The sequence below is a fragment of the Grampus griseus genome (genome assembly GCF_964374135.1).
Source record: "Grampus griseus genome assembly, chromosome: 20".
Taxonomy (NCBI): domain Eukaryota; kingdom Metazoa; phylum Chordata; class Mammalia; order Artiodactyla; family Delphinidae; genus Grampus; species Grampus griseus.
In genome coordinates this window covers 40,266,731-40,292,047 of record NC_139014.1, presented here as the reverse complement: position 1 = coordinate 40,292,047, position 25,317 = coordinate 40,266,731, and the positions used below count along the sequence as shown (strand labels likewise).

The 25,317-nt window shown below is 57.1% G+C and overlaps 1 protein-coding gene and 1 long non-coding RNA gene across 4 annotated transcripts in view; one reads left to right on the top strand and one right to left on the bottom strand.

Moving 5' to 3' along the window:
- Positions 1-20,858, top strand: part of LRRC75A (leucine rich repeat containing 75A) — a gene marked incomplete at both ends in the record, with an annotated part of 33,790 nt that extends 12,932 nt beyond the window's left edge. Inside the window, 3 exons of the mRNA XM_082679927.1 lie at positions 10,894-11,022; positions 18,248-18,363; positions 20,339-20,858. Coding sequence (XP_082536053.1) covers positions 10,894-11,022; positions 18,248-18,363; positions 20,339-20,858 — 765 coding nt within the window. The remainder of the gene's footprint in view (positions 1-10,893; positions 11,023-18,247; positions 18,364-20,338) is intronic.
- Positions 20,859-22,336: 1,478 nt separating this feature from the next.
- LOC309837768 lies at positions 22,337-25,016 on the bottom strand. Of its 3 annotated transcripts, none has more exons than XR_014298299.1 (4): positions 24,970-25,016; positions 23,877-23,942; positions 23,397-23,466; positions 22,337-22,704 (listed from the first exon to the last, which is right to left on the bottom strand). It is a non-coding gene; the product is annotated as an uncharacterized lncRNA (long non-coding RNA). The 3 variants fall into 3 exon arrangements; XR_014298300.1 differs by lacking the exon at positions 24,970-25,016 and adding an exon at positions 24,657-24,817; XR_014298301.1 differs by lacking the exon at positions 24,970-25,016 and adding an exon at positions 24,163-24,650.
- Between the last annotated feature and the right edge of the window lie 301 nt (positions 25,017-25,317).

Below are 25,317 nucleotides of genomic sequence, written 5' to 3'. Positions count from 1 at the left end.
ATCCGCTGTATTAGTTTCCTAGGGCTGCCGTCACAGACGACCACTGTTTTGGTGGCTTCGAACGACAGAAACTTCTTCTCTCACGGCTCTAGAGACCAGAAGCCTCAAATCAAGGTGTGGGCAGGCCACCCTCCCTTGAGAGGCTGTCGGGAGAGTTCACTCTTCACCGCTTCAGCGGCTGGTGGCCCTGGCTGCATCCATCTTCCCATCCCCTTCTTCTCTGTGTCTGTCTCTTGTAAGGACACCTGGCGTTGGATTTAGGGCCCAACTGGGTAACCCAGGATGATCTCATCTTGAGATCCTTAATCTGCAAAGACCCTTTTTCCAAATGAGATAAATTCGCACGTTCTGGGGACTAGGGATGTGGAGTTGTCTCTGGGGCGCCGCCATTTAGCCCGGCGCATCCGTTTCCGTTTCTCACACGTGGTGTGTACCTTGCCCCAGGTGTCCCGTCCACCCCGTCCATCCCCGGCGGGACTCTGCCCACCTTCCTTAGAGGTCGTGGTCTTCATTCACGCGGAGCTCCTCTGGCTTCTCCCCTTGGCGGCTTCCTGGGGCTGCATCTCCCTGACAGCACCTGGCAGTTCCCGTCCCTCCCCTGGGAATCCCCGAGGCAGCCAGAATGTCAGGGGGGAGGGGACACGGAGACCGGTGGCCCAGGCAGGCCAGTACTGCAGACTGTGTCCCTCCCCCGGAAGAGTGGCCTCTGATGTTCCAGAGGAGGACCGCGTGCGATCACTGCCTCGTTATCGCCCCGCGCACGCGGGCTCCGGTGGCCTCAATGCAGCTGTCTACCTTTTCTGGTTAATATGCGGAGCCTGCTGCCTGCTCCTTCCCCGGGCAGGAGCCGTAGCTCCATGCCTGGAGGAGAGAGACAGACACAAGCGCATTTCCCGCAGGGCCTTCCTCCTGGGAACAGGCCCAAAACCTGGAACTTAAAAGGCAAGAGGGTGCTCGTGGTTTAAAATAGCGAGTGCGTGGCAGCCTGCTGAGTGGCTTCCGCCTAAAATACCTGCGGAGACACACCAAAAGCAGATGAAAATTCCTGAAAGCCAAGAAAGGTGGGCGGCTTGGGAGGAACCCCTTCCAGCTCTGAGACAGATGGAGCTGCCCCGGCTCCCCCTGGAAGCTGAGACCTCCCAGAGGAAGGGGAAGCCCCCTTCTCCCCAGTCGGAGGGAGTCGTCAGGCAGCTGCCCCTTTCCCACGCGAGCAGTGATTCGGGGGCAGAAACAGTACTGTTGAGCGCTGCCCTCACTGCACCTCCCCAGGCATCTGCGTGTATTTGGAGAAAGCCACCCTCAGACGCTACCTCCACCAGGCAGGCGGGAGAGAGGGAAACCCGCGAGCGGTGGCCGCTGGCAGTTCGGCGTGGCCCGTGGGCTCAGCCAGGGATGGGGAAGTCCTGGGATGTGGACACCACTGTGGGTTTCCACAGACTCCATCTTTGGAGTTTTGGCGGCCCAGGCTGTGGAGGTGGGCAAAGATGTCCCTTGCCAAGGTCAGAGTCACATTAGCTCAGTGTCCGGGGTGTGGTCCCCAGGCTGGGCTCCTTACAAACCAGAACCTGAGAGGTGGACTCAGCTCTTATCCAGGGAGGCAGCCGTGGGACAAGGTCAAGATTCTGGTTAAAATTCCAACGTATGGGTGTGGTTTTCACACCAACAGGCAGTTACTCGACACGAGCTGGGTGTCCTACAATTCAACTTGATTCTGATGCTCTCTACCCAGAGGTGGTGTCCGATCCCACAGGTTAAGGGGATCCCACAAGGCAGCTCCCCACTTCAGACTCTAATCACAAGTCCAGGTTGTTACCCGTGCTTCTGACCAATCAGCTATAGGTTGGAGGTTCTCACGACCCTCTCCTTGGGTTGGATTAATTTGAGTGGCTCACAGAACTCAGGAAAACATTTTACTCACTAGTTTATTATAAAAGGATGTAACTCGTGACTTCCCTCGTGGCGCAGTGGTTAAGAATCCACCTGCTGATGCAGGGGACACAGGTTTGGGCCCCAGGAAGATCCCACAGGCCGCGGAGCAGCTAAGCCCGTGCGCCACAACTACTGAGCCCGCGTGCCGCAACTACTGAAGCCTGTGTGCTGCAACTACTGAAGCCCGTGTGAACCTAGAGCCCGTGCTCTGCAACAAGAGAAGCCACCACAATGAGAAGCCCGTGCACCACAACAAAGAGTAGCCCCCGTGCGCCGCAACTAGAGAAAAGCCCGTGCACAGCAACCAAGACCCAACGCAGCCAACAATTAATAAATTAAAAAAAAAAAAAGATGTAACTCAGGAGCAGCCAGATGGAAGAGAGGCACAGGACCAGGTGTGGAGAAGGACACGGAGCTTCCAGCCCTCCAGGTGTCCACTCTCCACACCTCCCCGTGCTCACTGACCCAGAAGCTCTCCGAACCCCACACTCTGGAGAGTTTCTGGAGATTTCATCACATAGGCTCGACTGATTACCTCGGTCGCCATTGGTGACTGATTCTCTTCATCCCCTCTCCCCTCCCTGAGATAGGGACGGGACTGAAAGTTCCAACCTCTGATGACATGGTTGGTTCCCCTGGCCCCATCCTCAGGTGACCAAGGGGCCTTCCAAAAGTCACCTCATTAACAAAAATAAAGTCATTAAAAAAGTCATGTCTGGGTTTCCCTGGTGGCGCAGTGGTTGAGAGTCTGCCTGCCGATGCAGGGGACATGGGTTCGTGCCCCGGTCTGGGAAGATCCCACATGCCGCGGAGCGGCTGGGCCTGCGCGTCCGGAGCCTGTGCTCCGCAACAGGAGAGGCCGCAACAGTGAGAGGCCCGCGTACCGCAAAAAAAAAAAAAAGTCATCTCATAACAAAAGACACCTTTGCCTCTCTCATCAGTTAGGAAATTCCGCAGGTTTTAGGAGCTCTGTGCCAGAAAGAGAACAAAGACCAAATATCTATTTCTTATTATAAATCACAACATCACACTAGACAGATGGTGGATGGGGGTCTCACTAGATCACCCCTCCTTCAGGGGTGAGCAAGTGGGGAAAATAACCCTGTGCGTCGGAGAAATACTGTGGAGGCTGGACCCTGACTCTGGAATGATCTACGGCAGGATCCAGGGGAAATGAACTTCGTGGGAAAAGAACAAAATGCCACGAAAAGAGGCAAAAAAGAGAAAAAAGACAGAGGGTGAGATGAAAAGGGAGATCGATGAGCGAAATAAGAATTGCAAGGACTCGAAACGCTGGCCAACACACAGTCCTGACTGGAAGCAGTGGGAGTGGGGTTGACGGTGCCAGACATGAGGTCAGTGGCAGAAGGCAAACCCTGCCCGTCCACGGGCGTGTGTTACGGGATGAACACGAGAAGAGGTCAGCTCAGAAGGCGCTCAGAGCCGGCATCCGCCCTCCTGATGAGACAGGCTATAAAAAGGTCCGTGTTTGTAGATGGAATGACCCCAACACTGAAGGTGAATTCAAAGAAAACACCCACAACCAGATATACAGTGGTAAAAATTGTAATAACCAATTACAATTGGTTGGCAATTGTAGTGGCCAACCAATTGGTGTGGCAGGCAGAAAAACAATGGCCAGGAACATGTGCTCCCTCGTATCTCAGGAAGGTGTCTGTTTTTGCCTGCCTAAGTGGCAGGATCTTTTTTTAAAATTTAAATTGTTGCAAAATGCACATCACATACAATTTACCATCTTAAATTAACCATTTCTACACTTGAGTATCGTTAAGCACATTCACATTGTTTTGCAACCGTCACCACCATCATCCTCAGAACTCTTTTCATCTTGCAAAACTGAAACTCTGTCCCCAAGAAACAACTCCCCATCCTCTCTCCCCGAAAGCCCCTGGCACCCGCCGTTCTACTCTGTGTCTATGAAGTTGACTTCTCTGGGTACCTCATATGCGTGGAATCATCCTTTTGTGACTGATTTCTCTCAGCGTAATGTCCTCAAGGATCGTCCACAGTGTGGCATATGTCAGATCTCATTCCTTCCTATTCCATTATAGACATATACCACACTTTGTTTATCCATGTGTCTGTAGAAGCTGATGGACACTTGGGTCGTTTCCACCTTTTGACCCTTGTGAATAATGCTGCTACGAACATAGGCGTAGAAGGATCTGTCTGAGTCCCTGCTTTCAGTTCTTTGGCATATGTACCCAGAAGTGGAGTCGCTGGGTCATACGGTAACTCTGTTTTTAATTTTTTGAAGGATCGCCGTGGTGTTCTCCACGGTGGCTGCACCACTTCACATTCCTACCAGCAATGCACAGGAGCTCCAGCTGTGTGTCCATCCTCATCAACACTGGCATCTTCTGGTTAGAGTGGGGCTGGCGGTGGCTTGAGCTAAGAACTGGATGAGCCAGAGAAGTTGATTTGATTTGTATTAGGAAGGGAAGGGCTGGATGCTGAGAGGGTTTGCAGGGTCGAGATGAGCCGCTGAGGGGCCGGTGGGGTCTTGGGGGAGACACAAGGAAGGGATGTTAGGAGTTTTGGTGGGCTGTCCTGAGGGTGCCCTTTTGGTGACGTTGTAAGATTGTTGTAAAGACATCAGCTGCTTTTCGGGCTATGCTGTATGTTGAACTGATGTTCCTGGGAAGGGGACCGTGTGCTGAGACCATCCAGGAGAGGCAGCTAGAGGTTATTGGCAAAGACAATCCCATGGACGTCTGGGCAGAAAAAGCAGCTAAAGACACAAAACCCAGGCTGCCTCAGAGTCACCTGCCATGCTGAGTACCAGGGGGCTACCGCGTTTTGAAGGTTAGTCTCTCTCTAGCCAGGTTGCCTTCAGGTGTGACGTTAACATAAAGGATTTTTCAGGTAGGCTAGAGCTCAGAAAATAACCACCCGTGTATTCATTCTGGATGACGTTCTCCGGCAGCGACGGCATGAGGTGCAGGTATGGGAGCAGCTCCAGGGAAGGGCTGAGCGGTGGCCCTGAACGCTATCGCAGTCCCAAAGACGCGCAAATCTGTGTTCAGACTGAATGCAAATGGCCAAATTTTATCATCGATAGAGTGCCTTTAACAATTAAAAAAAAACCCCACAAATTAAAACAATAAGAGCAGTGACCTGGATCTAAAATCTCTGATTATACCCATAAAGGCCAAGAAGAGGAGAGGCTGGCGGTCAGGCAAGTGTCAAAATTCCCCGCTGACCCTCCACCCCAAGCGCTGCCGAGGTCCTGGGGGCCCCCTCTGAAGCTGCCCGGGGTCCCCACGGTGCCAGCTCACTAGTTCGGGGCCAGCCCCCGAGATTGATATCGCTTCTGCTCCCAGACACCAGAGATGAGCTGTGGGCATGGGCGGAGCTTCCTCTCCCAGACCCCCCCCCCACCCCGCTCCACCGCCAAAACCACACCCGCATCAACAGGGAGCCTCGCTGAGGGTCGGAGTGACGGGAGAGAGCACAGCAGGGAAGCTGCACCCTCCCCAGGGGCTCCCTGGCTCCTCGCCTGGCTCAGCTTAGCCCCTTTCTCCCAGGGTACCCCATGCTTCTAGCGCTGCGGTTCTCCAGCTGTTTTCGGTATCAAGAGCCCTCTTTATTTTTTCTAATTTAATTGTTTTTGTTTTGTTTCTGGCCATGCTGCGCGGCGTGCGGAACTTCCCCCACCAGGGATCAAACCCACGCCCCCTTGAGCGGAAGCGCAGAGTCTTAACCACTGGACCACCAGGGAAGTCCAAGAGCCCTCTTTATACTTTTTTAACTCTTTTAAATTGAGATATAATTGACCTATAACATTGTTTAAGGCCCACAGTGTATTGACTTGATACATTTATATTGCAATGTGGTTGCAATTGTTGCGTTAGCCAACACCCCTGTCTTGTCCCATAAATATCACTTCTTCTAGTGTTGGTAACAATAGTTTTGTTGTCTTTCATAGTTGTACTGTGTACTGTGGAGACTTCCAGGACTTATTTTTCTTCTGGTTGCAAGTATGTACCTTTAAACACCGTCTCCCATTCCCCTACCCCCCAGCCCCAATCCACTCTGTTTTTCAGAGTTCTTCTTAGGTTCCACATATAAGTGAAATCATGCAGTATTTGTCTTTCTCTGACTTACCTCACTGAGCATAATGTCCTCAAGGTCTATCCACGTTGTTGCAAATGGCAGGGTTTCTTTCTTTCTCGCGGCTGAATAGTATTCCATTGTATATATAGACCACAACTGCTATATCCAGTCTTAGGTTGATGGGCACTTAGGTTGTCGCCGTGTCTTGGCTGTTGTGAATAACGCTGCGGTGAACATGGGAGTGGAGATATCTCTTTAATAGTACGTTTTCATTTCCTTTGGATATATACCCAGAAGTGGGATTGCTGGATTGTATGGTAGTTCTGTTTTTAATTTTTTGAGGAACCTTTATACTCTAAATTATGGAGGACCTCAAAGAGGTTTTCTCTCTGTGGGTCATATCTTATAAATGCTATCTGCTGTGTAAGAAATCAAAACAAAAATATTTTAAAGATTTATTTATGTATTCATTTAAAGTTAATAAGCTTGTAATGTGAAAGAAATTTTTGTGAAAATAACTGTATTTTCCAAAAGAAAAAATATAGTGAGAAGAGCGGCATTGTTTCATAGTTGTGTGACTCCCTTTCGTGTGTGGCTGGCTTAGTAGAAGACAGCTGGATTCTCACACGCACTGCTTCTGCATTCGGTGTCTTGCAGTAGGTTGTTCTGGTTGAAGTCTACAAAGAAAATGTAGCATCGTGCTGCTGTGTCACTGGAAAAGAGGCCCTCACAGAGGCCCTGGAAGGGTCTTGAGGACCCCCTTCACACTTTGAGAAATACTGTGAATCTCTGCTCGCTGTTTGGAAAGCCGTACCCCTCACTCTTCCCACTGGAGTGAGTCCCCAAACCTGGTTCTTCAAGCTTCAGTAACACGGGAGCCCCACTTCTTCGAGGTGACACGTGCTTGCCGTTCACCCTCTTGGTCGCAGGCCAGCGACACTGTCCGTGCCAAGCTGCCCAGAGCAGTGACTCGGGCTGGTGTTCCCAGGTTTTCTGATCGGGGACGGACCACACGCACAGGTCCCAGAGATAGTACCATTTAGATTCGCAATGAGGAATCCAGGAGTCTCCTCGGTGCCTGGTTTTTGCAAGGCAGGCCAGCCCCTCCAAGGCCAAGGCAGTTGCCCGGGGCAGCCTGGAGGAGCCGCACGTGGATTTGGTTCTTCCACCCCCGCATTCCCCCACCCCGACGGGCAGCCAGGGCAGAGCGGAACACTGAGGTCCCCGGTGGGCAGGGTCGGTGGCACTGTCAGTGCAGTCATGACACATTTGTCCCCAGTGTGGGTGACAATGTGGGTGGCTTGGTGGGTGACTCGGAGAGGACACCAAGGACGCCAGACGTGGCCCGAGGCCCTCAGGACACGTGAGGTGTCTGAAAGCCGCACAAGCATTCCGGGGGCCTAGGTGGGGTCGAAGTAAAGGAGTAAAGCGATAGATAAAAGTGCAGCAGCGTCTGTCGGGCCCCCATCTGGGTCCCCCTGTTGCAGCTTCTTGTAACCCGGAGCCCTGGGACCTCCGGGAGCCCCACCCCAGCTGGAATTCACAGGGCGGGCGGTGGCCATGACTCACACGTAACTTACCCAGAGCACGGGAGCAGAGCCACATCTGCCTTCCTGGGGAGACCCCCTCCCTACCCCTTCCCTTCCTCCCACCCTCTGCCCCCTCCCCAGCCACAATTCCATGACCCCAGACAACAGCAGCAGCATGGAGAGAGGGACCCACTGTCAGCAGGCTGGGCGCCCAGACTGACAGGGAGGGTGGGGACATGCAGGGCGGGACGTGGCAGGGGGCCGGGGTGGGGGGGGGCTGGGGAAGGACAGTTTACATCTTCCCACACCTGCCCCAGCGTCCTGGGTTAGCAGCTAGGGTTTTCTTGGTCCTTCCAGGATGGGATGGCCTCTACTGGCCTGGGAAGGAGGGGAGTGGGAAGACGGGGCAGGGCTGGTAGGAACCCAAGAAACCCAAGCAGCCATCCAGTCCCAGGGTTTCAAACTTCTCTGACAACAGAACTACTTTAAAAAACAGAAACAAACAAACAGAAACCCTGAAGGGCAGCCAGAGAGCTGTTCTGCGGAGAGCTGGGCCCAAAGCCTTGGGCCTCTCTCCATCATCATCAGCCCCAAGGTCTTGGGACACGGCTCAGTAACTACGAGTGTGGTCCGTTTGCCCATTTCACAGATGGGGAAATGGACCCCAGGGGGGAAGAGGTCTCTCGTCCACGTATTGACAGCCTGAATTCCGCTTCCTATATTCCCAGCCTCTCCTACCACACAGAGGGCAGCGCCGGAGTCTGCACTTTGCTTGGTGACAATTAGCGTCCCCGCGGCCCCGGCACGCCCTGCTGACCGTGAGGCCGGTGTGGTCTGTGCGCCAGGCTCCCTGTCCTGCCCCGACTCCCGGGCTTTTCTAGAGAGAGAGAGAGGTCGTGGCTTTTGTCACGTTCTCAAATGGGCCTGGTATCCAAAAAGAGGCTAAGAACCTCTGTACGTGGCGGGGCGTGGCGGGGGGGGGGGGCACCGAAGGGGGAGGGGCGCTCAGCTGGTGATTCTCTTCCCTGCGGAGGCGTTACCCTGTGTTACTAGGTTTATGTCCCTCGCCCACCTGTGACGCGGGGTCACCGTCCCCATTTTACATACGAGGAGGCTGAGACGCAGTGACACAGGTAGCGTGCCCCGGATGCCTCCCGAGAGGCTGAGGGGCCGGACAAGCAGGGTGGGGACAGGTCCACGGCAGGATTGGACCTGTCCGCAGCCTGATCCGACGCCTCCCTCACCGCGTCCACGCCAGACCGTGTCAGTTATCTCCGCAGCCAGAGAACCTGGCGCCGGGCACGGCTGCTGCCTCTGACGCTCGTTCCTGCGGAACAGAAACAGCCCAAGGCTGGCCCCTCGTGTCCTCGATGGCACTCGAGACCCATTTCTTCCAACAGGGAGGTGGAGGCAGAGGTCCCGGAACCATTGCGGGGGGGGAACCCCGCTAGGACCTGGACTCGCGAGGCTCCCCATGGGACAGAGAGCACGGCCCCTCCAGATACCCCAGCAAAGCCCTTTCTCTCTTCGCTCTTAGAAATGTCAGCGGCCAAACCACAGGGCAGCATCCCCGCCCTCCAGCCTGCTTGCTGCCCAGCTCACCCCAGGGGTGGACAAGGCAGATCCTCCCAAGACAGGCCCTAGGCCCACGTGGAAGCCCGCCCCTACCATTCCTGAAATTCTTTTTTTTTTTTTTAACATCTTTATTACATGCAATTTATTTTTCTTTCTGTGTTACTGAGATATAATTGACTTGGCACTGAGGTTAAGGTGTATAGCATAATTACTTGACTTACAAATATTGCAAAATAATTACCACAATAAGTTTAGTTAACATTCATCACCTCATATAGTTTGAAAACATGTTTTCTTCCTTGTGATGAGAATTTTTAGAATCTACTCTCCTCACAGCTCTCAAATATACCACACAGCTGCGCTAACTGTGTCACCAGGCGCACATTCCATTCCTGAAATTCTGACGGTTGGTTGAAAACAGAGTCAGCTGCTCCGAGCCTTAGCTTCTTCATCTGTAAATTGGGAATAACGAAACCCAGCCTACTTGCTTTCGGGGATTTCTAAGAATCACATGGGGAAGGTATTTAGAAAAGTTCAGGATAACTCACCGAAATGACAAGGGAGCAAACCCCGGCTGGGACTCACCTGTCACCACACATTCCTGTCCGCAGGTCGCTGGACCATGGCAGCCCGGGCTGGGAGCCTGCCTTCTCTGGGCGGTGATGGGGCAGCTCCACATACGGCTTGGGGGCCCAGGGGACCTAGGGTGGGGCAGTCCTCAGACGGGAATGTCCGCGTTCCTTTCTGCTCTGTGCAAGGGACCAAGCTAGGAGGGAACCTCAGCTCCCGCCAAGGACAACAGAAACTGGAGAGGGGGTTTGAGAAGAGTCAGAAGCCATACCCAAGCTCTTCCACAGACAGAGGGCACAACGTGTGGTACAACACCCTGGGGTAGAAAACCATCTTTCTTTACTTCTCTAAAGCAATTAACCCTGTTTCAAGCCCCCGCCAGCTTGGCTGGTGGGAAATTCAAGCTTAGCCGTGCCTGGGGGGCCTGCCCCTTTCCTGGGGTTGGACAATCTTCGGGTCTTGTACAGTCCAGAACATTTGGAGCGAGGCCCCGGGGATTAGGACCCAGACCGGTCACTGCTCTTGGCCAAGCCCGTGGGGTCTCTTGCTGGTGGACAGGGGTCTCTGCAGATGCTCCCAGCCCTTGCCCCTCCCCAGGCTTGGGGAACCTCTGCCCCAGAGGTTTCTGCCATGGCCCCCGCCCACCCCGTGCCCCTTGCCTCTGTGCTCCCGCCCCTCCTGTTACGAGGACTGCACTTGACACCCTTTCTTAGGGGGAGGGCTGGTGGGTTTTCTTCTGGGTGCCTAGCAGCTTCTCCTTTTAACCCCACAACTCAGAGACCCAGCCCCCCAAGGCAAAGGAACACCAAGGCGGGATCCTTAACAGAAGGAGCAGTAAAAATGACCTCAGAAGCAAAAAGAAAGCAAATAAATATCAATTCAATACGTGGTCCTGTCACAAAGCACGGGAGTTTTACTAGCACGCCGTTTCCAAATTTCGTGGAGAAGCAGCCACCAGCGCTGTGGCCCACAACCCTTGGCTTCATCCTCGGGGGGAACTGGAGAGACAAAGGCTGGGGGGCTATCTGGGGAGGGCCGCCTCTGCAGGGGCTTGTCTGGCCCCCGGGCGAATTTCTGTAAATGCTTCCGTGTGGGATGGGAAACCTCTTTGGAGGGGTCTCCTCCCTGGCCAGGGGGTACTCTGGGCATGTTGGGCGGGGCTCCAGGGTAAGGTGGGGCCTCGCTGACCTCTGGGCATCCTTCCCTGTTGCAGGACCTAGGCATGGAGTCGACCTCGCTGGACGACGTCCTGTACCGCTACGCCAGCTTCAGGAACCTGGTGGACCCCATCACACACGACCTCATCATCAGCCTGGCACGCTACATCCACTGTCCCAAGCCGGTAGGGTGGCCGTGGTCTGAGCCAGCGAGCGCCAGGGTGTAAGGGGGGAGCTTCCTGGGCGGAGCAGCCCGGTGCCCGAGGGGGGCAGGTCACCCTGCCCTGAGGCCCAGCATTCACGGCGGAGGCTGCGTACCAGCACCATCAGCGCTGGCCTCGTTTGGCCCATGGGCTGCAGTAAATCTGGATTCATTGCCAACATGTAAACCTCAGAGTATTTCACACAATCCCCATATTAGCTGCTCTTGAAAAATGGGAAGCTCCTCATTTCTACAGGCCTGGAGCTGAGTAGCCACCCCTGTTACATGGGGTCAGAGCCGCCAGGTACGGTTGTGTAGGCTGTACCCTGAACAAAGATGTGTACACAGAGGTGGCAGGGGTCGGGGAGACAGGAGACAGCTTGGTCCAGCCCTCTCTCTGCCCACCAGCCGGGGGCACGGGTGCAAGACTGTGTCCACCTAGAGATGGGCTTTGTCTTCTTTGCACAAAGGTGCTGTGTAAGCAAATGTAGCCATGGCCCTACATGCCGCTCTGTTTGCTGCAGTCCCCGCTATGCCCACTTGTCCTCCTCTCTGAGGCCAAGTGTCATTTTACACCCACCCACTTCACTCCTGTCCACTTCCTGCCTGGCTCCGAGGCTCTCCAGGCTCCATGGGCGCTGCCCAGCCCCTCTGGGTCTGGGGGATCTGCCCCTCTTCCCTCTGGCTCCACAGTCCAGGCTGGGACCCAGGCAGGGACAGGAGGGCCAGGGCAGGGCAGCTCCACACTTGGGCTTTTCTCTCTGTTTTGGTTTCTTCTCTTCCATCCCTCAATTTCCAGCAGCTTCCAAGAGATGCACTTCCTTGCAGCAGGAAGGAAGGGGCAGGAAGCCAGAGCAGGATGGAGGAGTGCCTGGGGCGGCCTCCACTTCACAGCAGGACCTAGGATCAGGGCGAGAGGCGGTTCCCAAGCCCACGCCGCACCTGGCCCGGGCGCCCAGGGCTGGAACCTTGCTCTGGGGTGGTACCTCCATCTGGGGCTTTGTCTAGGGCCTTCTCTCTGGCTTCTCTCTGGACTGCCTGGTGTCAAGACTTCAAGGTGGGGGGCTGGCCACGGAGGGCTGGGAGCCCGTCGGGGCAGGTGTGGGGTGGGTTGGTGGAGGGATACAGCAAGAGGCAGGGGTGCTGGGCTCAGACGTGTGACAGTAATGAGTGTCGGCAGACTGGGCGCCCCAAGGCCTGGGGTCGAGGGGCTGGTGCAGGAGCCATGGGGGACCGGCTGCAGCTGGAACTGCCCGCTTCTCATTCAGGGTATACCTGGCTCTCCTGGGGAGCTGAGACCAGGCCGTAGGAGGCCTTGTGGGTGCCAGACCCCTGCCCTTTCCAGAGCATGGATTTAGTTGCCCACAGATGAGAGGAGTGACAGATGACAGGGCACTCAGAGCAGCTCAGTAGGAGAGGACTGTTTTTTATGCTCATCTTAGAGTTGAGGAAGACGAAATACAGGTGATGAAGCGATCTGAGAAAGGTTACGGCCCAGGTGAGAACCCCAGCGTTTGGGCCCCACTGCTGGGCAGGGCAGGCCAGCGCTCAGGTGCTGGATCTCTGGGCCATCAGTGCTCCGTGGGGCTCACAAGGCCTGGGCTGGGCTGGGGAGGAGGGGCCTGTTTGGGGGCAGTTCCAGTGCCCCCCTCCCTCCACGCAGGCGGGTCTGCAGGTGGCCAACTGCCCATGTCGACCCCAGGAAACAGGACAGGGTAAGGGGCTGCGGGCTGAGGCCAAGGGGTCCTGCACTGCCATCTGTCCCTTCCACTGGGGAGGGCTGGAGGGCCATTCATAGGTGGTTTTGCTCAGGCTCCGACATCAAATCGCCACTGACTGGGTGGCTAATAAACAACAGACACTCACCTCTCACAGTTCTGGAGGCTGGAGGGCTGAGACCAGGGTGCCGGCCCGGGCAGGTTCTGGTGAGGACGCTCTTTGTGGTTTGCAGGCGGCCACCTTCTCCTTGTAGCCTCACGTGGCAGAAAGGAGGTGAGCTAGCTCTCTGGTCTCTTCCGATAACCCTCGTGGCCTCATCCAATCCTAATCACCTCCCAAAGGCCCTCCCTCCAGACACCATCACGTCGGGATTGGGGTTCAGCATATGAACTGGGGGCGGAGGGGGGACAAACATTCCGTCCATCGCACAGGTGTAACCTTCTCCGGTCACTTAATTAGCTGAACTTCGTCTTCCTCAACTCGAATGTGGACACAGCCATGCCCTCCCCTATAAAGCTGTCTCCAGAGCTCAGTGAGGTGATTTACAGGAAGCGTGGGCGTGTGCCCGGCACGGCCGAGAGCCTCGTGCCCAGGAGCCGAGGTGTAACCAGTCTGTGGGCACTGACCACGTGCCAGGCAGGGTGCTCAGACTTAGCAGGTCAGTTGTGGGACACAGAAGCAAGAACGTCGCGGCCTCAGGCCCAGCCCCTGTGGACTCAGAGTCTTGGAAATCAACAGGCTGATCGCCAACCCAGATTTCCAGAGGCAGCCAGAGTGGGGTCCACCCCGCTGGAGGCCTAGGGCCTGGCCAGTCCCCTCCCCGTACCCCAGGCCACGTGGCAGGAGAGGCCCTCTGGATGACTCTCCCAGCTGGGGTTGAGGCATGGGTGGGAGATCCTGGCTCTGAGGTCCCCAAGCTGATGATGGGGGCGGCCTCTGCGCGCGCGCGCGCGCACACACACCCGGGAGGTTGTAGACTAAGGGGGGGCGGGGTCTCCCTTAGCTGTGAGAGGGGACGAAGAAAGTAGCCGTTTCTGGTCCAACTCCTGGGGAAGCATCCACAAGACACAGAATCCTTCCCACTGCTAAGACGACCGCCTCGAACGAGTCCTGTCTATTTTCTCAACCTACCAGAAACCCCCTCCTGTAGCCCAGCAGGGTGTGGGCCGAGACCCTAGACAGGGCTGGGTCTGTGCCTGCCCGCAGAAGGGGGAAGAAGCAAAACCCCATCCCGCCCCTGACTGCGTATCAATGAATCCCAAGTCTGTATCTGCAGCCTGGCTTTAGACTCAAAAGTCTCTCCACTCCTGGACATTTCCGCCTGGGTGTCCCTAAATCCCCCAGAACAAATCCCCCTGTCAGCGCGGATCATGTCGCGGGAAGTTTTAGGAACTCCTTCCTTCCCACCCAGCACGTCTGTTCCATCATGTCCACCGTCAGGCTTCCCACCAGCAGACACTAAAATGAGGGTGTATGCTCAGTGATTTGTTGAGGAGCTCTCCCAGAACCACCTTCTGTTTTTTTTCTTCTTTTATATTTTACTGTATTTTCTATTGCTGCATAGCAAGTCACCCCAAAGCATGGTGGCTTAAAACAACAGACATTCACCATTGATCCACCTCTGCAGGTCAGGAATTCAGGAGCAGCACAGGCGGGGGTTCTAGTCAGGGGCTCAGGACATTGGCCCAGGCTGCGAGTCGTGGTGGCTCGACGGGGACTGGCAGGGTAGCATGGCTGCTGGTGGGAAGCCTTAGCTCCGAGCCCCGTGGCCGGTCCACAGGACTGCTTGAGCTTCCTCACATCAGGGCAGCTGGCTCGCCCCAGAGGGGGTGATCCCCGAGAGCAAGGGAGAAGCACAGTGTCTTCTATGACCAGCCTCAGACGTCGCATACTGTCCCTGCTGCCGTAGCTTATTGATCACCCAATCAGCCCTAACGCAGTGCGGAAGGAGGCTGCACCCTCCCAGGAGGCCAGCGTCCGTGGGGGCCGACTTGGAGGCTGGCTAAAGCAGGGCGAGAGTGAGAAGAGTTAATCCTGGGCCTTTCTGTCCTGCCCTCTAACCTCCCTCCCGTTAGCTGAGTCGCACTGACAGCCAGGAGCAGGAGGGCCGGGTGGTGCCGTCTGTGAGAGCTCAGCCTTCCCAGCACAGAGAGCGGGGTGGGGAGTGAACAAACAGCCCAGCACAGTCTCCGGATCTGGAGCGGCGTCCAGGTGCAGTAGACAGGGCAGTCATGTCTGATGACTGAGTGAGGAAGCCTTGGGTGCAGAGTGGTCAGGGCTGTGCTTGCTACACTTCTTGGGGTGGGGGGTTGAAGACGGCAGGGGAGTCGGAGGGACACGGTGACCCGGCCCGGAGGGGCCTGCAGGTCTGCCGTCGGCCTCTCTCCCAATGGGTCAGTGAGTCCCTCAGGCAGGGTCTTCTCCGAGGCCCGCGGTCAGCGGCACTGGGCCGGTGCCCAGTGTACCCGACTTGCGCCACAGCCCCTCCCTCTCCTTCCTTCTCCACGGGTGGGAGGGAAAGCTGCAGATTCCGCGGCCTGCCTCGAGCCAGGAAGAGGACTTACCCTTCCCGGTGGCAGCCAAGCTTGAAAGAGGCACTAGAACCCCAAACAGCACAGACACCTGCCCCCCTCCCTCTGCTCCACCCAGCCTCACTCCCCGCCCCCCGTACCCACACCTCATGGCTGCCCGGGGCTCCTGAGTTGACTTGTCAGTGTTCAGCCCCCGAGGAGTCTTGTCCCAAGTCGGGACTCCCCCAGGGTCCGCCTCTGGACCGGTCAGCTGTGGCTTGGGAGTGGGGTGTGGTCCCACAAAAGCGCTGCTGGGCCCCGCGGCTTTCCGAATAAGAGGAGAGGGGCCAGCATCCTCCTTCTTCGCCTCCTTCCTCCCCTTCCTTCCTCGTCCTCCACGCTGGGCGACTCCTCTTCCTGCAGGAGGAGGCCTGGAGGGGGCTTCCGACAGTGATGGGGTTGGGAAAACGTAGGTGGGCTTGCTTGAGGCTTTTCTGGTTTGCAAACAATAGAAGCTACTTGAACCAACCTTTGCAAAAGATTCATCCCTCAAGGGCAGAGCAGAGCCCAGGCTCAGAGCGGCTGCGGGGTTTGGATCCTGATGCCATCCTACACGTCCAGTGGCCTGCCACCCCCTCCACTTCTTGGTGCCTCGGTTCCCGCATTTGTCAAGCGGGATTGTAAGGGCCCCTGTTTCATGGGATGGCTATGAGTTAGTGCCCAGCGTATAGTAGGTAATATAACTCGGTAAACGTTAGCTGTGTTTCTTTAGTCCAGACAAGCGGAGGGGCTCTCACTTCCGAGGACATTAGCTCACGTTTGGTCTCAGGTCCGCTGTTAAGTGACCACATCTTCTGTCCCTGTTTAGTAGATGAGGAAACAGGCTCAGGTTGGGGGCCTCGCCCTGCGCGCGGCTGCCCCCTGGTGGCAGTGTCGGCGCACTGCGGCGGCTGCTTTGCCGCCTCTTTTCCTGTTTCTTCCTTCCGGGCCTGGAGGGCGGAGGGAGAGTACGTGGCCCCCGATTTTGGAAGCCCTGCGGGAGGTTAGGTTTAGGGCCAGGAGATCATTCTTCGGCTTTGGAACGGGTGCTGTGGGAGACTGACCACGTTCTGTCCCGGGTGGTCGCAGGGGTGATGCCGGGCAGACCACCACACCCCACCCAATGGTCCTTCTTGTCTTTCAAGTGTGTCCACCTGGCAGCACAGGGGAATCACCGGGGGAGCTTTTAAAAGTCCCCGTGCCCGAGCTGCCCACCCATCGCTGCGGGGTGGCCCAGGCAGCAGTGTTGTCTAAAGCTCTGGGTGATTCCAGCATGCAGGGGTCCTGGGTGCAGCCCCTCCCCTTCTCCCTTTGGCCTCCAAAGTTGGCCTTCACCCCGGCCGGCACCGTGACCCTTGGGATACGTTCCAAGCCTTCATGGGATGCCTGAAACCGCAGAGAGCCCCAAACCCTAAGAACACTGTTTTTCCTATACTAAAGGGCAGGTAACATACACAGCGATAATGCGCTGTACAAAGGGATGATCTATGTCCCAGGCGGGAAGGAGCGGGACAGCAGGCAACTTCATCACGCTGCTCAGAATGACGCACAATTGTACACGTCTGAGTTTATTTCTGGAAGTTTCCACTTAATATTTTCGGACCGAGGTTGACCATAGGTAACCTGAAACCTTGGAGGGCCAAACAGCAGATGAGGGGTGGGGGGGACAGCACTAACAGCGTGATGATGATAATGGTAATAATCAAGCCAGCCTTTACTGAGCAGCCACTCTGTGCCAGGCGCCCTGCTGGGCACTGGCCCCCTCACCACATCGCGTTGCTGTCTGCAAGTGGGTTTGCATCCGTGCCTGGTACTTCCTGGCCTTGGCCCTTGGCACTGGACCATCTGGTGGGAGCACACGCTCTGGGCCACTCAGTCTCCCAGGCTTCGGGGACTCTTCGTTGAATCGACTCCCCTTGAGACAGAGTTGGAGCCTCTGAAATCTCTCTGCTGCATCCTTTAACCCAGCGTATTTGTTTGCTGGGGCTGCCATGACAAAAATACCACTTAAACAACAGAAATGTATCTCCTCACAGTTCTGGAGGCTGGAAGTCCGAGATCAAGGCGTCAGCAGGGTTGGTTTCTTCCGAGGCGTCTCTCCTTGGCGTGTAGACGACCGTCTCCTCCCTGTGTGCTCATATGGTCTCCCCTCTGTACGTCTGTGTCCTGATCGCGTCTCGTGAGGACACCAGTCGTATAGGGTTAGGGCCCCCCGCAGTGATCTCATTTTACCTTCATTACTCTTTAGAGGCCCAATTTCCAAAGACAGCCACATTCTGGGGTATTGGGGATTAGGACTTCAATTTAAGAACTTGGCGGAGGGACACAATTCAGGCCGTAACACCCAGGGTCTCAAGGTCAGATGCTGATGGGCCAGACAGGTAACGAAGACGAATGAACTGGGCCGGAACCACTTGGCGCCTCATTCTTTTATTTTCCCACCGTTGACGTGGGCAGAAGAGATGTGGTAAAGTATTTCACCGTCCCCTTTGCTGTGTGGAATACGCGAGCAAGGACGTTTGCTTGTGGTTGAATCCCCAGCTTCTAGAGCAAGTGCCCGGCACCTAGGAGGTACCCAGCGGGTATCTGTCAGGCGAGCGAGGGAGTGAGCATGATAAGGTGGCCCTGGGCATCGGGGAGCGGCAGGGACCGTGGCGACCCTGGCTAAGGGGTCAACTGTCAGATCACCTGGAATCCAGACGTCTATAGAAATCTCAGGTTTTTCAGTGATAGCAACGAATTCACAGAAACTAAAACCATCGTGCAGATGAGTTTGCAACCCCTGCTCCCTGCTCAGGGCGGCCACCTTGGGCCCTCACAGCAGGCCTCCCCAGCTCGGCCTGGGGTCCATGCTGGTCCCGCAGAGGCAGGAAGCTGGAGGTGGGGGCCTGGGCTCCCTGCCTGCTCCATCCACTCAGGGACCTGTGGCTTCCTCTGCAGGAGGGCGACGCGCTGGGCGCCATGGAGAAGCTGTGCCGGCAGCTGACCTACCACCTCAGCCCCCATTCCCAGTGGAGGCGCCGCCGCGGGCTGGTGAAGAGGAAGCCACAGGCCTGGTGAGTCGCGGTCACCCGAGGCGGGTCTCCTCCGCCGCCGCCCAGCCGCCTCCTACAAGGGCAGCTCAAAGCCAGCTGTGCTGGGCCGGTTGTTGGGGAACAGCTCTCCGTCCCGGGGCCGTGGGGGGAGGGCAAGAGCTGCTTGGAGAAGGTGAAGTGAAGGGCTGGGGGCCGGGGGAAAGTGGCAGGCAGGATGGGCATTCCAGGTGGGCAGGAGCCCTGGGAGATGCTGGCGGCTGGGCCCCGCTCTGTGTGGTGGGATCTGGGGGTGCGCGCCCGTTCTGATGCTGGGGGAGGGGGACAAGAGGGGTTTCTGATCCTGGTGCGCTGAATGCGGGCACTCGCCCCACCACCTCCCTCCCCCGAGCCTTCCTGATGTCTCCCAGGGGGACCCAGACCCCAGCCTTGTCCCTGGCGTACAGCAGTGAGGACCCTCAGGGCTCGTGTGGCCCCCTGCACCCTGGGGGCAGAGGGGACACTGGGACACAGGACCTGGGAGCCAGAACAGCACCGCAGAAAGAAGCAGAGGGGAACTGTTGCAAATCACGGAGCGGAGCGGCTGGGGTCCCGAGGCTCTGGCAGGGCCCTGCTGGCGCGCAGGCTCCTCCAGGCCCCACAGACGGCAGGGGAAGGCCAGCCTCCTCGCTGAGCAGAAGAGCTCTGGGCCCCCTTCCCTTCTCCTGGACACCACCCCCCGCCCCCCAGGGCAGGAGAGGAGATGGATCCTCAAGGGCCCTTCCCTGGTGGAGGAAGTCACCAAAGGGGGCACCAGGTGGGCTGAGGGCAGGGACCAAATGCGGGGACAGGGCAGTTCTGTCTGCTTGTGCGCTAGTTCTGGAGGAGGGAAATGCAGGAGGGTACGCTCTGCTGGGACCCAGGGGCCTCCTGTCTCCCCGGCACACAGGGCGCTCAGTCCATTCTTCGTTCAGAAGCCTTACTCTGCTCGGACGCCTCCCCGTCCCGCTGACTGAAACCCACTCAGGCCCAAGTGATGGTCCCCCGCCCGCCCCCGCCCACACACTGGCCTTCCTGCTGGTTCACAGACACGCTGAGCTCTACCAGCCTCAGGGCCTTTGCACTTGTGTTCCCTCCGCTGGGACTCTTACCGAGCTCTTCCCTTGGCCTGTTTTTTCTCCTAAGAGGCCGACAAGGAAGACCAAGCTGTGATCCCAGGGCTGCTGATGGTAACAGGTGCTGCGCCCCCTCTAACTCCCTGTCCTTCCCAGGGTTGGAGCCTCGGGGCTCGCCTGGGGTATCTGGAAGCTGGGAGATCTGGGCCCCCGAGCAAGGGAGCGGGTGAGAAAGAGCAAGGGGTGGCGGGCGGTAGGGAGTGGAAGGGGGTGGACAGCAGCCCACACCAGGCTCGGGGCCCCTGCGCCCTCACCCGCCTGCCGTCCCGAGGGCCCCCCCAAGGACCCTCTGTCTGGTGGGGAAGATGGTCTTGAAGGAGGGGCTTCCGAGATCTGTGGCACTCGTGGGGGAGCAGGGAGCTCGGCCCTTCGCCGCCCTCCTGCACAGGGCGCCGTTCTGACTGCGTTTATTATTTCACATGACAACCCTGTGGTACCCAGTTGGCTTCATTTCTCAGGCAAATAACAGGCGCAGAGGTTAAGGAACTAACTAAAGGTCGCATGAGGGACGAAGCCCGCCTGCCGCAACTAAAGATCCTGCGTGCCGCAACTAAGACCCGGTGCAGCCAAAATAAAAAAATAAAAAAAAAAAAGCAGGAAGGAAGGAGTCCAGTGCAGACCCCGGCGTTGGCCCCAGAATGTCCCCTTAGTCACTGCAGAAACACTTGGGCCTTGCCCTGTGATCCCCAGGCTCTGCCCGCTGGGCAGCCAGGCTGAGATGTGGGCAGTGCAAGGGGACCGGGGCCCCTGGTCTCTGCCCCGCGGGCAGAGGGCTGAGCAGAGGCTGCCTCCGGAGAAAAGCCTGCCCCACCCGCTTGAACCCTGCTGTCTCGTCTCCCCTTCAGCCTCAAGGCAGTCCTGGCCGGGAGCCCTCCGGACAACACGGTGGACCTGTCTGGCATCCCGCTGACCCCCCGTGACCTGGAGCGGGTGACCGGCTACCTGCAGCGCTGCGGGGAGCAGGTGGATAGCGTGGAGCTGGGCTTCACGGGCCTCACGGACGACATGGCCCTGCAGCTGCTGCCCGCGCTGAGCACGCTGCCCCGGCTGACCACGCTGGCCCTCAACGGCAACCGGCTGACGCGGGCCCTGCTGCGCGACCTCACCGATGCCCTGAAGGACCCCAGTAAGTTCCCCAGCGTCACGTGGATTGACCTGGGCAACAACGTGGACATCTTTTCACTGCCCCAGCCCTTCCTGCTCAGCCTGCGCAAGCGCTCCCCCAAGCAGGGTCACCTGCCCACCATCCTGGAGCTGGGCGAGGGCCCGGGCAGTGGGGACGAGGCCCGGGACGAGACTGTGGGCCAGGAGGACCCTGGAGGGGACCAGGAGGCCAGGGAGACTACAGGTGCATCTCAGACGTGACAGGGAGGTGGGGGCCTCTCCAGGGAGTCCTGCTGGGGTAGGATGGCTGAGGCAGGGCGGGCGTTCCCAGCGGGGTAGCGGGCCACCATCCAGAATGGGCCTGGCAGCACCTCCCCCCGACCCAGGAAGCCAGATGGTAGCATCTAGGAAAGGACTGTAATTCCTCTCTGGTCCTCTCCATCACCCCCTCGTCAATCCACATCTGCCTTTTGGCTCCTCAGCAGTCATCCCTGGCTCAAGAGGAACCAACCCTCAGCTTCCCAACTTGTGGGTGCCGTGTAGGGGCTGGGGATGCTGGAGGCTTGAGTTGATGTGAGCGGTCAGAGCTTTCCCCCCCAGAAAAGGAAGTGTAGTGGGGGCTCTGCATCTAACCTGGGATTTTCCAGTCCTGAGTTACAGATATCCAGATGCTGGATGTGCCCCTGATCAAGGCAGGTCGGAATCTCTAGCTCCTGGCTGACGGTTGGGGTAGGGGACTGGCTGCTGGAGACCCCAGGAGCCTCATCCCCGTCTGGACTGAGGGGTGTCTGCCTCCTCCTTGTGGCGCCCAGGCTCCTTGGGACCAACTTCCCGGCCTCAGCCTCCATTTTCAAGGCTCGCCCTTCAGCCTGACCTCAGAGGCCACGGGACCAGCCACCCTCCATACCCTTCAATATTTAGGACAGTCTGGGGCAGACAGTGCATGCCACTCAGAAACCGCACAGCATCTCCACCTAGTGCAACTCCACATGCGTCGGTGTTCCTAGGGTACAGGCCAGAGTGAGCCTTGCTTGCTTTCATAAGGACCCTTTTCCCATAAAATCCCTCCCCATGGAGTCCCCAAAGTAATCCTTGCTACTTTGAGCACATTCCCGAAAACCCAGGACCACAAAGCAAGACAACTGGGAGAAGGGGAAAAAAATAAACCGGAGGTTCCCAAGGGGAGAAAGCCAAGGTTTTCACCCTACCTTCCCCTTACCCAAGGCCTACGGGTTAAAAAGTCATCCCTTTCAGGCACAATTAGCAAGTCCAGGGAGATTGGGAACCAATCATTCTTGAGCTAGAGAAAATCATTCTGGGTGCCCAGTGTTGGTGAACCAGACAGAGCCCCTCAGGCAAACAGCAGAGGGCTAGGGAAGCACAGCCTGACATGCCTCCAGCCTCAGGCCAGGTACGTCGGAAGGTGGCAAGATGGGGGTGGGTGAAGAGTCAGACAGTGGGACCTTGCCTGCTGCTGTCTGGGCAGGTGTGGGGTAGGGCTTCAGGAGCTACAGGGAGGCTATGCAAAAGGGCAGACAGAGCCCAGAGGGGCTGGGACTGGACTCGCGTGTTACAGATGCCTTAAAACGCTTTGGGATTTTTGCCCCAAGTCTCAAGAGGGAAGAACAGCTTAGACCTACCTAAAGGGAAGGTGACAAGTACTAATACCTGGACCGCTAATATTTGTCAGCAGTGATCAAACTGGACTTTTTCTTCAAATACACATTTGTAAGAACCAATACCAAAGACCATACTTTTATTACATTGTTGATGGTTAACTGCATGGAGATACAAATTTCAGGAAGTTTCCAGTTCAAAAACCTCAGGCTCTCACCCAAGAACACACTTATACAATATTTAAAAGTACAAAAGCTCCTTTTGGTTAAGGGACGATACAAGAAACCTCATGAACTTAGTGACACCAGAAATGCCAGTCCACGCGGTCCCAGAAAATCCATTTCTTGGCTCTCATTGGTAAGAATGTCCCTCTGATACTGAGCACAAGGTGTTTCTACACCAAATGCGGGAGGCCCAGGTTTTCAGGGCCCAAGCTGATGGCTGCCCTTGTTCCTTTGGACTTCAAATTCTGCCCCTGCCGCAGCACAGCCTGCAAGGAAATTAAGTATCAGTTAATCTTACTTTATACTCTAAGAACAGTCATTCACAGCCTAAAAGATATCTTCAGAAAACCGTAGGTTCACCACCACACAATCTGCCGGTAATTCCAGCTTTTTTAGGTGATTTCATCATTTGATATCCTTTTCTGCAAATCCATTTCAACAAAACTAGCTGCTTATCCATTCTACCGTGGGGGTGGTCATTGTGTAGACCAGATCTTACATCTTCTTGGGCTGGGGTACTGCTGCCACTGCCGCCCGCTTTAGAACTCTGCTGTGCAGATCCCACTCTTCGGTGCTCAAAGCTTGGCGGGATGAATGAGGCACCCACGGACAGACAGCAGATGCCAAAAGCAACTGGAGGCAGTTTCCATCGTCTTAACCTCCGTTCAAGTCACGTTATCGCAAACAGACCCAAGGCTGTCCATCTCAGAGCAGATAAGCAGTTTGCTCAGGACTGTACAGCCATGACATCAAAAGGAACTCCTGGGCTCACTCTGCCGTCTGGTCCAGACATCACGCACCGAAATCATTCTCAGATATTTTCTCTAATGCTCAAGGGCTGCACCGACACAAAGTATTAGGTCAGCCGGACCTGTATCTGGTCCAGCAGAAACTTCACATGAATCAACAGCTAGGCCTCCTCAACCACGAACTTCTCCAGAGCCCAAAGCTAGCTTACCTCGGAGCAGGCCGATGCTCGGGCTCCCACACGGTGATCACGCGCTGGCCACCCTTCACTAGCTTGCAGCCTGGGTGAAGACAGATGATGGGTCACAGTCCAGCCCAGCTTACTCCTGGGCACCAGCTACTGGTGAGGACGCGTGACTGCAGTCAGCCAGGAACTGGTTTCGTCAGTTATCGCTTCTGACGGCACTTCCTATTAGTGATTTCATCAGAGCAGCCAAGCACCTCACCACAGTACCGCCCCAGAGACCTGGGCTTCGGCTAAAACCGCCGTAAGGCATCCGTGTCTCAATACAGATCAGGCTTAGACATAACTAGGGGCCGCAACCTCCTAACCGTTGCAGTTATGCAACGAGGCAGCGCATAATTACGTCAAATGCATGAAAGCGACAACAGGTAAGACACCAGGCAGTTATCAGTGCATTTAAGGTTGCAAGACCGACACGGCTAAGTAACAATACGTATTAATCCTTACCCAGACTGGCTCTTAACCTCGGGTTGGGATGCTGCTCCCGTCTCCAAAAGCGAGTGTGTCTACCCTCTGAAACAAAGATTAGGGCGTGCATTTAGGGCAGACTCGGGCAGCTACAGTAACGTAAAGCATCAGGTGTCAGCGACTGCGGTCGGATGGGCTTAGAAATCGTCAGTCCTCGCGTCTGACGGCACTTGCTACGGAATCATCAGGATAGCCGACCAAGCCTCCCTTGCGGCCCCACTACGAACGTCGCTCCGCGCCCTAGTGTGCAGGCAGCCCCGCTTACCTAGTTCTCTCGGGGGGTGCTCACTCCCGGCGGCAAGCCCGGGGTCAGGGGTCCCGAGACGGTGGCTACCCGGCCGGACGAAGACGCACGCGGTCCTCGGGCCTCGGCCCCCAAACTCGGACACAAGGCCACGGCGCCCGCCCTGAGGCCCGCGTGGACGCAGCCGCCCGCCGCCCTCCAGTTAGGCTCCCCGAGGACATTGTCCGAAAAATTAGAAAAGCTCTGGGGCTTCCCTGGTGGCGCAGTGGTTGAGAATCCGCCTGCCAATGCAGGGGACACGGGTTCGAGCCCCGGCCCGGGAGGATCCCACATGCCGCGGAGCGGCTGGGCCCGTGAGCCATGGCCGCTGAGCCTGCGCGTCCGGAGCCTGTGCTCCGCAACGGGAGAGGCCACAGCGATGAGAGGCCCGCGTACCGCAAAAAAAAAAAAAAAGAAAAAGAAAAGCTCTGGCTCTCTCGCCCTTGCTGCCCGCGGACTGGCCTAGACGAACTCACCACCAGCCGCCCGACACCTACGGTGGAAAGGCCCCACAACAGCCGTCCCAGCCTCTTAAGCAGTCGGAACATTCCACCCCTCACAGAAGGGAGGGGGATTATGGCAAAAGACTCAACGGAACTTCCAGCCCGTTTAATGGTGCAGGCGCCGCCCCCGGACTCCCCCCTCCTGCAGAGCCCATGGTCTCTTCCGAGGCCGTGGAATTCTGGGTCACAGGGGCACAGCGAGCCCCAGCGCGCGTGCGCAGGTTCAGTGCGCGCCAGCCGTTTGGGGACTTTCCCGCCGCTCCGCCGCCCCTCCGCCCCTCCGCACCTCTGCCGGGTGGTCCTGAGCGGAGAGTCCGCCGTCGTGAGCTTCCGGTTGCTCCTCTGGAAGGTGGAGCGACGGAGGCCCCAGACGGCGGTTCTGCGCATCACGTGCGATCACGCCCTTGAAACCCTGCAGAGCCTGGGCGCGCGGCAAGTGTGCACACACCGTAGCTGCTTCTGGCCCTGGGGGGCGGTGCCGTCTGCTCTCCCTGCACGAGCCTCTCCAGCCCCCTACGCTCCGACCCCCCTCCTCAGTCTCCTTCCTCCGTCCCCTCTCCCTCGGGACTCCTCCAGCTGTGCTCCGTCTCACCAGCGGCGAAACCTCCCTCCGTCCCAGCGTGGGAACAGGCTC